Consider the following 16,376-nt stretch of genomic DNA (forward strand, 5'->3'; position numbering starts at 1 on the left):
TGACAGGAGTTCCATTCAACCTATTAAATGCCCATCCCCTCCCTTGAATTTTGATTCGATTGGTTTATCTAATTTTCCAGTAAATGCTTTAAATGTATTCCTGCACATCTTCCTCTCGTGAAACCACACAAGGGAATCATAAGAATGAGATAGAAATGAATAGTTCTGCATTAGCTTCACTTCACCTCCTCGCCAGAAAACGACCCTCTCTCACTCTTCTTCCACATTTCAGTTTTCAAGCAGCAACTTGTATCCTCAGTCAGCCAAAAGTAAAATGAAGTGTGTACCTCTTCATGAATGAAACTGGAACAGTATTATCCCAGATATGAACAAAGTGAAAATAATGTAGAGCTGCAAGAAGTGAGAAGCAGGGGAGAAGAAAAATAGACTATAAATGCGCTCTTATTGATAACCTCATACAGTACGTGCATATATCAAGTAGATCCGCAGTCATAAATGTAAAAACACCCTCTTGAAGGTAATCGGTATGTGAAGTCAGTTAGTACTAAGTATTACTAACCAAACAATATTTTTATTTTAGATTTAACATTTTCACAGTGTCAAATATGGCTGGTTGCACCAAGAGCGACATGTTTACATAGCGCACAAACATTGTTCATTTTACTTATTTTTGTAACTTCTGATCCATTTTGTGCTGTTAATAGTCCAATCATGTTAGCTGTGATGCAATAAATATTCAAATGAGTAGAGCAATCAATGACAGGATGAATTTGAGGAATGCAAAATGGAATTGGTCACTACGCAACCCGAGGTTTAGTTTGCACACGTAAATTGTCATGTTTTTGTGGTTTCATCAGGAAACAAACGTGAGAACATTGTTTCTAGGTTGTGTGTATCTCCTGCGAGCGTGCAAACATGAAGGGCTCATCAGATGTAACATCGCTGAGAAAATGCATGGAAAAGTTCAGGCACTGGCTCAGTAGCAACCATAAAAGACAGCAAAACATAGTAGTAATTTGAATATTTATCCATTTCAATTACTCATTTCTGATCAGTGTTAATGTCTCTGGATTTTTCTTGTCATTGCTGGTGATGTTTTTGTTTTTTTAAACTTGTAATGAATACATTATAAGTTTACAATGTATCAATGTATATCAATTTATTATCAATGTTGTAAAACACATACATACATACTTTTTACGGTTTTAGCATGTCCAGATGCACTATCAGGCCAATTCATCTAAGCTTAGCAGACGGCGTGCTCATTGGCAGACGGCGTGCTCATTGGCCCAATGGTGTGAATGCACAGCCTAAGCACGACAGGTCAAATTTAGCATGCTCAGTGTAAATAAAGTGATTTGTCTTTTTCATCACATTTCAAACCATCTTTTGCGATGTCTTTATCACCCCTGTTCATATTGCTATGATGGTAAAATTACGATTTATTGGTCAGCACTAATGCTGAGCTAGCGCCAGAACTATGCACAGAACTGATGAAGTGTCACTTTTAGTGGGAGTCATACAACTGCATCGACAAGAGCCTCTCTGATCCCTCCCTTGCTGCCACCCATGAGGCACTAAAAACTCTGGTTTGCATGGTCTGCACAAAAAAGGAACGTCCTTGATTTTAGGAAACTTTGCCTCGCTTCAGTCCTGGAAAACACCATTGACATGCATAACACACCACTACTGGAATCTTTTTTTTTTTTTTTGCTCACTTTTTCCAATATCATTGCAGCCACTCAAACATCCACAGAGGAATCTACAACCCAGAAACGAAGCCCGGTGGGTTTCCTGGAATGTGTCTATTATGATTTAATTTGGTAATAAATGACAAGACATGCTAACAGCTGTAGCCGACAGCATTTATCCCCCAACAAATGCTTAGACTTACATTTTCAGATCAATTTCAAAGCCATGTTAATTAATTTAGACTGCTAGCAGCACAATGCAGGTCAGACAGGGCAAACAAGTTACAAGATCAGCCAATTAGAAACACGGGGGTTTTACATTTTTTTCATAACTGGGACGGGGAGCAAAAATATGACAGATGGAGATTTTGATGTAGATTTACAGTGTAAGAAATTGTGTTTTTCTGTAGTCACCGATGCAACTTGTTCCACCTCAAGAGATCTGCACAAAAACTGGGTAAAATAATATTTAACTGCATGTCAGTGACAGAATGTCTTTTTTAATTATGCGTTTCCTCAGAAACACGAATGCCTGGTGTCTTATCATCAGGTTGTTTTTCAGCTATTTAACTTTCATCATTGCAGAAGACTATGGTCAGAATTTGTTCATCAAAAGCATTTAGGTTTAATGATTTCCAATTTATTCCAGGAAAAGAAATATTTCAAATGTTGATTTTGTATAATGTCTGGATGTTTTCAATGCTTCCCCCCTCTGATGTAAATATTAACTTTGAGATACCTTGAGAAGTCGTGATGCTAATGCTAAATAATGTTCTCAAATAAACTCAGTATGCAATTAGGATTAATCTTTAATTCATACCCAACAGGATTTCCTTCATGTTCAACAAATCCTTAGTAAACTAACAGCAAAGCGCAAGCTGAGCCGCATGTTTTTGTCTGTTCTAACATGAGAATAGACAGATTTTTTTTTACCCATTTTTGTGGCTTACCTTTCTTTTAAAGCAGAGTACATATTGTGTCGTCATTATAGAGCCGACTGCCTTTTTTTATGTGCGGAAGCTTTGGGTCGATAATAAAACAATTAATTTAAAAAATATTGCAAAGGTTAATATTTCTGTGCTTTAAATGCAATAGATAATCGATTAAAAATAGAATTGAAAATTAAACCTTTCATCCGGATGAGATAGAGCTTGAGAAGGAATTAATTCAAAGATAATTACAGGTTCACTGCAACTACGTGATATGTAACTTTAGAGTGGGAAAGCTCATTGTGTTGTTTTGAAAATAGTTCATGCAGTTTATGAATCCACCTGAGAAAAGACTGATAGTGAAACATGTCTGATGGAGGAGCGCTTTTGTAAAATGATGCATCGACAGTGGTGCGCTGAAGAGCAGTGGCCTTACCTCATTAGTGTTCCACCGGTGTCTCTCCTTTGGCAGCGAGGTGCATTTTGGTAGACATTCAAGCAGCTTCTTGGGCAGGTATATTTTCAAATGTCCATGTTCATCTACGACAAAAGAAAGACAAAAGAGAATATTTAGCGCAGGCCTCATACCCTGTTGACTTGTTCATCTTTCTCTCTATCAGTCCCTTCACGGCAAAACGCTGACTGTAAAATAACTATTCCCAACAGAATTAGGAAATTAATTTAAGAATAGAGTGTTGCATACATTTCATTTTGTGCTAGGCTAAATTATTTTTCTGTGAAATGCATTCTATCAGGGGAATTCACCAGAAATTTTTCACTGTCAACTTGTAAAGGCTTTGTCTATTCATTATTTAGACACAATAAACACCCTTGAGTGATTTTATAGTGTATGGGGATTTAGTACGGGGATCTGTGCGCTGCATGGCAGAAAGTGGTATATTATTCTGGGAAATAATTACAATTACCAGGGCCAACGCTTGCAACATAATGTATGTCATTCAATCTATAATTTACATTTCACAATCAGCTCACAAGCATTATAAAACAGTGTAGCTGAAAGATTCCCACATGCATGGGTGCATTTAAATGTACAGTACATTGCATCGCTTTGTTCCTGCTGCAATATGCAGATGGCTTAAGTGTGAACAAATTGCACTGGTTGAGAGAAACATGTTGAATTTATTATATCATGAAAAATCCAATTAGGATCTAGGCTTGTGTGTTTTAACAGAGGATGAAGGGATACGGGTCATAATGTTAATCATTTACATCTAACATGAGGATGTAAGCAAAATGCAAAAAAAAAATTAAAAAGTATCTGTCAATCACTTTTTAAATATTATCAAAGCAGCTACTATGAGCTTTTAGCTGTTGCCAAGGGCTAAATTATTAACTGAACTTGTATTGGAATCACAGTCCTACCGCAACATCCAAATCACAGGAGGTCCAATAAAAGCAATAAATGCAAATCGCGTGTTAAAATAAAATTCTAAAATAAGTATTGTGGTGCTGCAGAGACATCCCAGGCTGCAAACTGTGTTCTACATTTTTGTTTAGAACAGATCCCTGCAAAAATCACACCATTATCATTTCAATAAAAATATGAATAAAGCTACAACACTGACAATTACTCCTAATGTTGTGAATTATATTGCAATTGCAATATCAGGCCCAATGAGATATTTTTCCCTAATAGTTCAGCTCTACTACTTTGGCACCTCCAACAATAGCAGGAGTGTTTATGAGAATGAAGTTTGTATTTGTCTTCAGCCTGATAACCTCCTTTATCTGCCTGGTTCGGGTGAGCTTGGTCACATGCATTTGTTTTTGGAAGAGAGTGAAAGAGGGTTGCAATGTGTGTGTGTCTGTGTAAGATTAAAAAAAAAAAAATAGTAGAATTATGGCAAAATGTCCAACTTTGTCTCCAGTGCTGTTACATTACTTATCATATTACACCTCAAGTAACAGCTGTGCCTCTGTTTGGTCTGACTTCGTCTGCTGAGTGACAGTCTCATTAGCCTACGTAGGTCATATAGAGGCATCGACATTAAATTCACACATTGACGTGATCATTTAAAAAGTTAGAGTAGCTGCTTTAAAGTTGGATATAAAGCTCCAGTGTGAGTAAAAAAAAAAAGTCAGTCTCATCAACACCGGAGCAGTTCAAAAACATACATGTTGCATTACAAAAAGTGAACGAGACAGTGAGGTTCGTGATTCTTTCACATGTATTGTTCAGAAACGGTGAGCCAAAAATATCAACTATACTTGTCTCCTTAGCATTACCAAATCTTCTGCATATATCAAATATCTAACACATTTAAAAACTCTGACACTAAAAACCTTTGATGCCCAGTGATAGATAATAAGTCTGTTAGCCATCTATTATTCAGTTTTATCAATTGTATGCACCACATCGGAGTCAAAATTGCATTTATCTGTGATGCTCTTTAGATTCAAAATAAATTACAAGTGGGAAAACAAATATGCGACTATAAGACTCTAAGTTAGTGTACTTGGACAAAAAAAGGCAAGGAAAGAGAGAGAAAAAGGCTTGAATGCTGACTATGGATCCCTGGGGAAGGTGATATCAGAAGTTGACTGTAAAAAAAGAGAGAAAAAGTTCAACCAAAGCAAAATACGGCTTGAAAGCCAAAACAAATAATCCAGTACTGCACTTGATTACGGGGATAGAACAAGAGCGCTGCTGTACATTACAGCAACAACAGAGTGCTGCTGCCTTCAAAGAAACCTCCATATGGAGAATTCAGTGGGAATTAAGACAGTCGGTCCACAGAGATGGAGCTGCCGCCAAGTGTAATGCATAAGGTGGAACGTCATGACTCCCAAAGGAATGAAAATATAGGTCTGTAGATCTGTAGTATTTGCTATATCCATCTGTACCCATAATTCTGCATGTAGACTCTGTTTTATATGAGATGCGCAGGTATCTGTAATCATTTGCTTCACCCAATTAAGAATCACATACAACATCTGCTCTTGGGTACCACAAGAGCAGTTTTCCTGTCAGAACTCTAAAACATGCTGCAACTGAATGACCTGGGATGTACCATTAAAGAAGGAAAGAGAGTTTTTTGTTTTTTTTAAAGGGGAGGATGTTTTTATGTGTATCCTTATTATCACATAGATAAGAAATATACAATGCAGCCTCCAGGGCTGTTCAATTATGGCAAAAGCCATCATCATGATTATTTTCAGTCAATAATGAGATCACAATTATTTTACATCACTCATTGACTCTGGAAACCTGCTGCATTCACTGAAACTATTGAATCTGGTCATACTGCCTTGCAGCGCACAACTCCTCAACAAATCAAGAGCTGAATTGGTTTTAAGGCTGGTTCAGACTGAGAGATTCAGTGCTCTCCCAGAAAAGACACGACCAAGCATGGCAATGTGGTCATGGCTTGAAAACATAGTGGAAGTGGTTCAAAGACGACTGATGTCACATTTTGGGTTGTTTTTTGTGGGGTTTTTTTTGCGTTATCTATGCGCACAAAAGCCCCTAATGCTACGCATGCTGTTAAGCACCACTGCTGTTTATCAATGCTGTGGCAACCTGAGACACACTGATGATATTTAATAATGACCCTGCCAATCAACTTAACCAGAAGAAAACAACATGCAACATCATATGTTTTCGTATAAAGCTGCCTCGCTGTGTGCCTACAGGCATCAAACTGATAGGCTCACCCAAAATGATCAGATCTGTGAGACATGGTGGCTTGCAATAAAATTTGCAAGACTGTAAAAATCTCACAGTATATTGTCCATCGTCTCTGTGAGTTTGAGCTTTTAGGGAGGAGTAAAAGGGTTCCACGGAAAAGGAAACTGGTGTGCTGGGGTTATAACACAAGTCATTGTGAAATGGAATTAGACCCAATAATATATTTATCTCTATTGTCTTGTTTTCATCGTTGAAAGCCAAAAAAGTAATTGAAAATCAAATTTGATTGCCAAGCCTTGGCAGTTCAATGCAGCAACAATTTTTTTTTGTTTTTTTTTAACTTTAAAGGGGTCAAAAAGGACGAGGGCCTTTCATATTGAAGCCCATTCACAAATCGAAACGACACAAGACCACGTTCAGATACAGCACAGGCCTGACGAATGTCTTGGCCATGTCCCAACATACAAATGTGCTTAGAAGATTTGCTTTTTGCAACCAGCACATAGCTGTAGCAGTGATACATATGGCAAATGTGTCTCTCCACAGATTATTCAGGATTCAGCGCTGCCCTCTGGCACACCCGATCGTGACACCAGCGACTCCAGACAGAGCTGGATTGAAATATGTCTCAAGTATGGTGAGGATTTTCTCTCTTGGAGAGACGAGATAGAAATCTACCGTCGGAGTATATGTCTGCTCAATCTGCCAGCAGGCATACTCCAGAGCATACAGCAAAGAGGAATCTTGACAAATGCAAAAAATGCTGGCCTCATAATTACACCAGTCATTGCACAGCATGTTTTAGTGCAAGGTGTTGTTGGGTCTACAGCTCTCTCTGACACAGAACCCTGAATTATGCAAAACGCATCTCAATTCAGTATGCTGTGCACATGAAAAGGTGACACAACTGCAACATTACTGCATTTTACTTTGAAATGCCAGTCTAATATTTGTCAGCCAACAACCCCCTAAGCATCCGAGACAGCGATGTAAACCCTGCAGGACTAACAAGGTGTTAACTGGGTTTCTGTTAATCCTTTAACCTTACATGATGCTTCTGAAATCAGCTTGCTGTCACAACTGGGGAATGACCAGATTACTAAGAGCGTGTAAACACACTGAAGTGTCAAAAACACTTTTGTGATATTCTCATAAGAGCCTGACATATAATTAGATGTTTTGTTTGTTTCTTTTTAAGCAGACAGTTTTGACAGAAACATTCCTGGTGATGTGCAGTAAACCAAAAATAGTGTGCAAATTTATTTAACTGATTGACTTCTTATATTTCACACAGTAAAACATTTACTAAATCTATCTTTTCCGTGTTGTTACCTGATAAGATAATGTCAGAAGGCACACTGAAGTCATTGAAAGCTCTGACTTACTGAAACACATATCCTGGAAAATCAAATACACAGATTAGATTCATCTTAAATCCCTGGATCAGATATATCAGTAATAATAGTTTCTCCAGCATTTCGGATTTGAAATGAAACATGTATCAACTTCAAGTTGAAAGTAATCACTTTTACTCATCTAGCTGGCATTCATATTTTCAGGTTCACAGTGCAGTTCGTTTCACCCGTGGTGACTCATTTATAAAACAATGTAAAAGGAATTTAATCCCACAGGGAGAACAAAAGAAAAGGAAACCAAGGAGTTTATATTTACACATTGCAGAATGTTCTTGATTTGCCAAGTTGGTCACTGACCTTAATCCAACTGAGCATGTGTTTCACTTGCTAAAGGCCAGACTGAAGGCAAAAGCCCCTCAAAACAAACAAGAATTTAATATGGCTGCAGTACAGGCCTGGCAGAGCATCATCAGGGAATATGCCAAGTGTCTGTTGATGTCTATGGATCATAGATTCAGACAGACTGAAATCAGTCTGCAAGCAAATATTAAATATAAAGAAGATCCCATTTCCCTTAGGTTGACTGCTTTGTTGGGCTGCTGGGGGTGGGGGTGTGGGGTGGGGTGTGGGTCCTCATGTTTGTGTCAAGGTTTGCAGCTGTAGAGTTATTAACAGCAGAGCTGCTCTGGCCAATTTCCCTGCCATCAGCAGCAGAGCCATGAACATCCTCGCCGCTGTCACCAGACTCACAGGCCACAACATTCAGTCCCAAAAAACCACAGAAAAACCTTTCATTCCCATTGACGAACTGAACAATAATTCGAACGTATCAAACCTCAACCACTTCCTCACTGCCATCACTCGTTTTCTCACACAAAACTTTTCGTTACGAGCAAAGATTTGAATAGTGCAGAAGAAAATGTAGCGCTTATCTGAACCTAAACGAATAATCGCGTTTTGTCCTTAAATCAAACCACATTCAACAGAGCACTGACACGTACAACTATACTATTTTCGACAGCGCCAGTGCTCTGTGGTCTGCTTGGCCTCACTGTAGCAACGGTGTCACATGTTGACGCGTGCAACAGAAGAGCACCCGTGACTGGCCGTCGGTGTCATTCATAGCGCGCATCATCATCATCAGTGTTAGTAAGGCCAGAGAGGAGGTACGCTTGGACTGAGCGAGCAGAACTAAATCGGGCTGCCTGATGAGGAAAAAGATTTGTTTCAATTTCGTTGAGACTCACTATTTTCTTCTTTCAGCGATTTAGAGAATTACGTGGCACAAATTCACAATCGATGTTACAGTTGCATTGGATTAGCATTAACATAACGAAGTCTGTCAAATATTTTGCTTATTGCTATTGATGATGTGTCGGTCACTAGCACAGATATCATTTTAGTTGAATGTAGCTCCTGATCTAAGCCACAAATATATGTGGAAGATATCATTTTACATCACCCAAATTAAGACCATTTGTTACTGCATTGACATAATCAGGTTAGAGGGTTTTTTTTGTTTTGTTTTGCCACATTAAGTTGCATAAAAGACAAATGCAATGACGGTGACAAGTAAGGATGCTGTCCAGTCTGCCTACGGTTATAAACGTATTCCATTCACAGCAGAAGCCTCTCACAGGCCTGTTGTGTATTACCAACAGGTTTTACTGAGAGCTGCTGCGTTCAAGGTTGAATCCATCTCAGATACAGATGACTGTATTTCCTTGAAGAGCAGGCTAGCAACAGTTATGTTTCTAACAGTGCTCTGTGCTTTGTGCTATTAAATAAACCATGTGTTTCAGATGTGGCACTTATTTTTCAGATGTTCAGTGTTGGCCTCCTCTAATCTGGGAGCCCTTGTCTCACTTCAGAGGGGCCTTGTTTTTACACGAGAACATTTCTTACGAGACTCGCAAAGCATCCAAAAGTGAACTCAACATAACTGCTGTTGAGTGCCGAGGTTTCTTTTCTAAAGTAATACATTTTCATAACTAAATGGTTTCATTCTTTCAGCTGCTATTGTTGTAAGGCTGTTGTACTCTTTACTAATTAAAGATCTGTCCAATGTGGCATGGAAATGCACAAACTCAAACTGTGCATCCACCTGAACACAACCTGCAAGTGAATAGCCTGGTTGCCAGCTTTGGAAAAGGTTTACTGAATATAAACAAGCTTTTTCGTACCAAATTGTGTGATTTGATCAATGGATGAACAGCAAATTACTCACAGATACACACAGCTTGAAAACTAATTCTTGCATTTCCTTCAGAGTCTCCCCGTAAGCTTTTCTATTTATTTTGCAGTCTAAACAGCATGCTTAACGACAGCTTGTATTAGCCAAGAAAGGGATGCACAGAAAACTACTATTTGGTAATAAAACACTTAAGTGCAAGACAGGCTGATACGGGGCTTGTTACATGAAAGGGGGTGCAGAGCTGAACAGGCACACTGGAGCAAATTACAGTCTTAGGGGCAGATTTACATACATTGGAGGGCACAAACTAAACCTGCAGCTGATCGCATAATTGACACAAGTAAATGTCGTCATGGAGCCACTGACCAGCTTTTAAGGAATAGATGTGACATTAGAAATGTGCATTTTGATTAATCAGTCAGCTGTTGGACTTCACTTATATGTTTATATATGCATACATTTGCTATGTTTAGGTCTCATTTACTACTCCAGCGTTTTAAACCGCTAAAAAATGAGACAATTACAAATGCTCCTGAATCCATTTTGGTTAGCAAACTCAGCATCACGTCTCTCTTGACAAATTCAAAATACTTTTTTTTAGAAACCCACTGTTTTACAATAAAAATACAACTACAGTCCTTTTGCTGGCACTGTATGTTATGTTCGTTTGTCTAGGCTAACCTGTAAGTTTGTGGGGCCGAGCACTGGCAAGCAACTCAAGACGAAATAACACGACATGGGTCACAATACAATTTTAAAACACATTCAGGAGTAAATCAATTGAAAATGAGATGGCAAGACAGAGGACAAACAAAATAAAGAAAGCTTTTACAGTACATGTGGCAGAAATGAACAAAACTAGTTCTCAGAGCATTGCTTCCATGTTTTCCAGGAAGTTGCACCTATTTAATCTGTTTTACAACTGCTTTTTAAAGTTGGTTTTACTACAGGATACAGTCTCTACTTCAACATCTCCTCCCATGTTTTGACACAAAACTCCACGCTCTCATAAATGCATATTATGCATTACTAGGAAAAACATGATCCGCTCATCTCCCATGGTTGGCAGAAAGTAGTCTTTTCCATGTGCGGTCTGTCTGTATATACCATGCCACGTTGCCACCTACATTGCAAAGAAATGATTCCTCAATGGGCGTTAAAATGTTAGTAGATCTTCCCCTGAGGCTTGAAGAGTGAGCTCATGTACGCACGGCTGAAAAGGGAGAGGAGTTGTGTTCAACACAGAGGCTACAGGTCTGCAGCTTTCATGTTGCTAACACTGGCCATTTGTGTGCCGCCGAGCAGTGGCAGACTGCATGCCTCTTCATTCACATCACCCTCTGACGAATGGCTATAAAGATATATATTTCTGTGTGCTGATGTTTGGATTATCACTAATCCTGGCTTCCAAGCAAACACTTGGGCTGAATTTAAGGATATCTGTCATGCTAGCTTGCTCCAGCCCCACCCTAGAGACGAGAGCGAGGGTCATGAGACTGGAAAGGCTGACAAAAACAAATCTTTAATCAATATCCGAGCCCTGGACGCAAAACCCTCTCTCTTCCGTCTCTGTCTCAGTGCGCTCTGGGAGTGACAGTTTTTCTTTTTAATCTGTACCCACATTGTGGAGAAATTGCAAGCTAATGTTTTGGCTATAGATCATTCAACAAATCGCTGCTGGTGGTGCATATCCAAAGTAACAGTTTGAATGCAAATATTTTCCACAGTAGTTCAGTGGCTAATACGGCTTAAGGATGTGAAGGGCAGTCGAGCATTTGTTGCTTTACCTAAAACACACGAATCAAAGAGGAAAAACAGCTCTGTGTATAACCATTTGGCTCTCATCTCTGTCCAGTAAGAGGAGTTGGGAAGCTGAATTAGGCCTATGGCAATGTCTCTTATCATTAGGTTGGACGACAGCCATCCACTGGGCCAACTGTGCCCCTAAGAGTTTGGCTCCAAAATTAGCACAATTTAACATATTTCATCATCGGTTGTGAGACATGTCAAGTGAGCAGAAACAAACACACTCTCCCTCATATGCTGCACTTAAACTGTAGCCAAGCAACAAGCATATCAATGCTGATGCTTAACATAAACAATAAAAGAAAGGGAGCTCTGGTTACTTTGCTCCTTATGACGGTCCAGCAGTTAAACATCCCGTGAGAATTGCCTGTTCTAGGAAGAAACCAAAAAAACTAAAAGGCAGAGTAAATGGATGTTTTTTTTGGTTTTTTTTGTGAGGTAATGCTGATGGGTTTTTGTAGGGGTTTTTTTGTTGTTGCTTTTTTTTTTTTTGCCTAGGTGCATCTGGCATTGAGCAGTTTTTAAAGGTTTTACTTTGCCTTTTATTTTAAACAGGTGCCTGCAACTTCTTTACTGATGTTGCTTACCAATAGTTTTGGATTTCATTAAGCTATCATGGAAAAAATAAAAACTTAATTTGACCGAAACTATGTCAGACATTTACAGTATGGCATGATCATAAAATGCCACTTTGAGACATTTCAAACAACAGTCTATAAACGAAGGATAGGTTTGGTGTTTGTTTAGTTAAACCTTTATATAGTGCCTTGTCATTTTATGTTTTGTCATGATTTACTATTGTGAATTCCACACTTGCATCACATTCCGTCACAGCTGTTGCTAATTATTATGCTAATTAATCAATTTAATCAGTATGTGCCGGGAATACTTGGGTTTAATAACAGCTTTTGGATGAAATGCTTGACTCGATTGGGGTTACTGTATCTGGACCTTTGACAATGTGACATGACCATTGATGCCCACTTGATGAACTATTTCCCCTTGTTGGTGAGTATAACTGATTAGCATTTTTGATTGCCAGTTACCTGAAAAATGTGGTTATTATCCACATTACTGCAGCTGTATCTTGAAATGGTGAACAAACATTTGTTCCACGGAATTTTTACACTCCAAGGATGTAAATGACATGACTAGCCTATAAAAGGTTGCAGTTTAGTCCCCACGCCGGCTGGCTGGCACACATAATGTTACATAACATTAAATACTTTCACTGGAAATGAAATGCCATGCATTTATGTTCCAAAAGCTTATTTCTTTAGACCAGGGATAATTTTATTAATTAATCCCTTGATTGTATAGACAGAATATACCAAAACACTTAATCAGTTGCAGCGTAAAAGGACAGAAAAGGTTTAACGTCACAGAACACTTGATTGCACTTGCATCACAAGCAGGGGATTTGAAAGAAAAGCAATTTGCAATCTTCTTTCAGTGTGGATACAAACCATGAATTCACATTAAAAAAAAAACACAAGCACGCTGACCTAATAAAGTTGACAGAAGAGACGAGAACAGAAATGCCATTCATTCACAGCATGCTGCGTATCTACATGCGGCTTCTACAGCATGCACTCGCAAGATGTAGAAAAAGTGAAAATGCCAAGAAATGACAAGAACATCAAAAGGTTCAATCTAATCTTAAACAATCCACAATCGTAGTGTGAGAGATGTGTAATGGTCAGATCTATCGGAGGTAAGATGAGTCCAATAACAGAGTGGACCCAGACCTCAGACCACAAGTCGACATGCCGAAAGCAGTTACAAAATGTTGGCAGGTTAAAAAAAAAAAAAAATGTGGTCAGCTAAGCCGAGATGCGGTGGTCAACTAATGACATGCTGTCAAAAATAAAAGCAATCAATCTGGTTGTGAGGCATGAAAGGAGGAGGAAAGGTAAAGAGGGGTTATCACCTGCGGGAAGCTAATGCGATGACATTTACAGTATTGAACTATTGACCCTGCAGCCTCCAGAATAAGACACTTCTCTGTGATTCCGAAAAGACTCCAAAAATCTGGCTTATGTCAATAATCAATTGTGGCTGAGTGTCATGACCTCCAGGCTCATTAAAAATTAATCATAAAAACAATATATTAACCTCTAACATGTAATTAGCTTAATAAGAAAACCATTTTTCTTTTGCTCTGTGAAAGATTAATTTCACTTTCACTTTGATCGTCCAAATGACCAATTTCAAGAGGTTTGAAACGAGGGCTGCTGGCCAATTAATTGAATTTTTGGCTTTCAAAGATTATGAAAACAAGATGATCGAGAAAAAGCAATTATTGTGTCATATCATGAATCCAGTACAACCCTTTCTTTTCCAGCTGTACATCCCCCCCCCCTCCTTAAAAGGCTAAACTCTCTCTCTCAGCTGGTGTGGTATGTTTAGTTCAGCTCCAGCCAACATGATGGAGGGAGAGCGGTTGGTCAACAAGACAGGTGAAACCAATTCAGCTGTGTGGAAACACTTTGGGTCCAATGAGTCCGACACGTAACAACAACAAAGCAGCAAGCGTGATGTTTCAAAAGTAAGTGAGCACTGTGCAGCCCTACTTGAAAAACCATGAAATTTAGCGAAATATAATTATATTATAATTTTTAGATCGTACCCACTGGTGGAACTTGCTGCAGAGTATTTAAAATAAAAGGTGTAATTATGATTTAAATAAAGTCCATATTATTATCGTACATCTAGTGTTTCTAGGCCAATGTTGGAACGTTTGTGGCCAATTTTGTTGTTGTTTTTTCATCCAAACCATGATTTTTCCATCGTTACTGTTGCTAAACCCTACTAGACCTTAAAAATCGCGCGCTCAAAATCAACAAGTGCACTTTATTCCTAAAAGATTACAGATATAATTTTTCATTTCCCTGAGGTTACAGTGCTTGTTCAAAATAAAAATACAACTTTACTTTCTGACACAACTTTGTGAAAGAACTGTTTTCATACAGTACTTTTTCCTAGTTTTTCTAGTTTTCAAGTGAGAGCACATTCTTCCTCTCACACACTAAATAAAATACGTGGCAAAACCTATTATATTCCTGGTACCAGGTGGTAGAATCTATAAGCTGTTTCCTGTCTTAAAACGGTTTTGTTTTGTTTTAACACAACCATTTGGCCACTTCGTGAACTAATCTCCCTTGGGAGTCCTGACCCACAGGTTGAGAACCACTACGTTAGTGTATGACTGTGAAACCAATTATCGTGATCATTCGGCCTACGTTCTGTTCGATAACACAATGCAGTTATTAACTGCTCACAAGTAAAGGACTTGAAGAGCCTCACCGTGGTGTCGCTGCACTACAACAAGAACATTCTAGCATCTAGGATGGATGTCGGAGCTGCAACTCACACAAAAGCAGCTGGAAAAAGAAACAAAGAGCGCTTTTTACCAACACCGGCAAAGATAAAGAGTCCGCCTGCGAGTTGGAACTTGCAGGACATCATCATTTATGCAGCTGTTTCATCACAAAACAAAATGCACCGTGCGTAGCGTGGCAAAATTCATTGTTTACAATCAGGCTGTTTACATGGCTGGGAGTGCTTATCACAGTATAGCGTAATATAAGATAATCAGGGAAGGATGTCAAAAAGTCAAACAGCTGAAAAAAATAAAAGTCTGGGCCCATTACTGGAAGTTCAACAAACATGCACACACGGTTAACTGCCTGCAACAAACTGAAAATGACTCTTTATGTGTTCTCAGCCCTCACCAAGCTCACCCATCCATAAAAATCCCATCTCAAGGAGAGCAGAGGTGAGGTCTCTCTCCCTCTTTCTCCCTCCCTCTCACTCTCCATTCACTTTCTCCCTCTTGCTTACACATGCACACAAACAAAAGCCTGAATCTGTAGCTATCATAACTACTCCCACAATTACTCAGACGATTACTCAGATCAATGGTTTACCTGCCTGTTTGAGCTGCTGCTGCTGCTACACAGTGTCCGGGTGAGGCAGGGGGGGAAAAAAAACCTCCAGGCTGAATGCATTTAACAGGGAGTCTGACATGGGTACAGGATTCTGTAATACCACGCAATAACATGAGGAGGAAAAGCAAGACTGGCAAAACATAGTGTCTATCACAGCTGTCACACATGAGGAGGTAACACAAAAGTCTATCAACGATGTCCCTGTTACAGGCTGCGTCCCTGTTTCATGGATCTGCACAAGCAGCCCCCTGCCACTGAATATTTCAAAACACTCTCTTAAAAAAATAACACCAAAAAAGATTTGGTGCAGCAGCATTCTAGCAGTGACAGATATCGAGTGAGGACTCTAACAAGGGGTTGCGGGTGATTTCAGACTCTCCATTTAGAAATGACAATACATGAGCGCACTTAATTACGCAGTCTCTAGTCTAGATCAACAGCAGCAGAGAGACTGGTGCATTCATTAACAATGAAGGGGCTCCTTTTTACTGAGAAACAATCTGCCTTACAGAAGACACTTTCTCACTGCATAAGGACACGGGCTAAAATTCAGACACATTTTCCAAAGAGGAATGAAGGGAAAATCCCTCACGAATAAAAAAACAACAACAACAACAAAAAAACCCAAGACTTTGGCCTATATTTCTAACTGATTTGTTTTGGTGGTGAGAGAAAATAGCACTGGTGCACAGACTTGTAAGTTTGCTGAAGCAATTCCCACAGAAGCTGTTTTTACAAGTCATGAAAAGCCAAGCTATGATGTTGTGTCGTCTTTGTTCTTCGCCCCAAGTACAGTTCTCATATAGCAAAACATGTAATAGCGAGGCAAACATTTATCTAT

The 16,376-nt window shown here is 39.1% G+C and overlaps 1 protein-coding gene across 8 annotated transcripts in view; it reads right to left on the reverse strand.

Moving 5' to 3' along the window:
- The window catches only part of camta1a (calmodulin binding transcription activator 1a), a 306,871-nt gene that overhangs the window by 286,289 nt on the left and 4,206 nt on the right, over positions 1-16,376 (reverse strand). For 7 of the 8 annotated variants that reach the window (XM_086213431.1, XM_086213436.1, XM_086213432.1 and 4 more), the window contains one exon: positions 3,018-3,121. In XM_086213431.1, coding sequence (XP_086069557.1) covers positions 3,018-3,121 — 104 coding nt within the window. Of the gene's footprint in view, positions 1-3,017; positions 3,122-16,376 lie in introns of those variants that run through there. The other variant, XM_086213434.1, reaches the window with a different exon arrangement.

This window comes from Aulostomus chinensis, chromosome 9 (genome assembly GCF_037954235.1).
Source record: "Aulostomus chinensis isolate RoL2024-O1b breed Wild chromosome 9, RoL_Achi_v1.0, whole genome shotgun sequence".
Taxonomy (NCBI): Eukaryota; Metazoa; Chordata; class Actinopteri; order Syngnathiformes; family Aulostomidae; genus Aulostomus; species Aulostomus chinensis.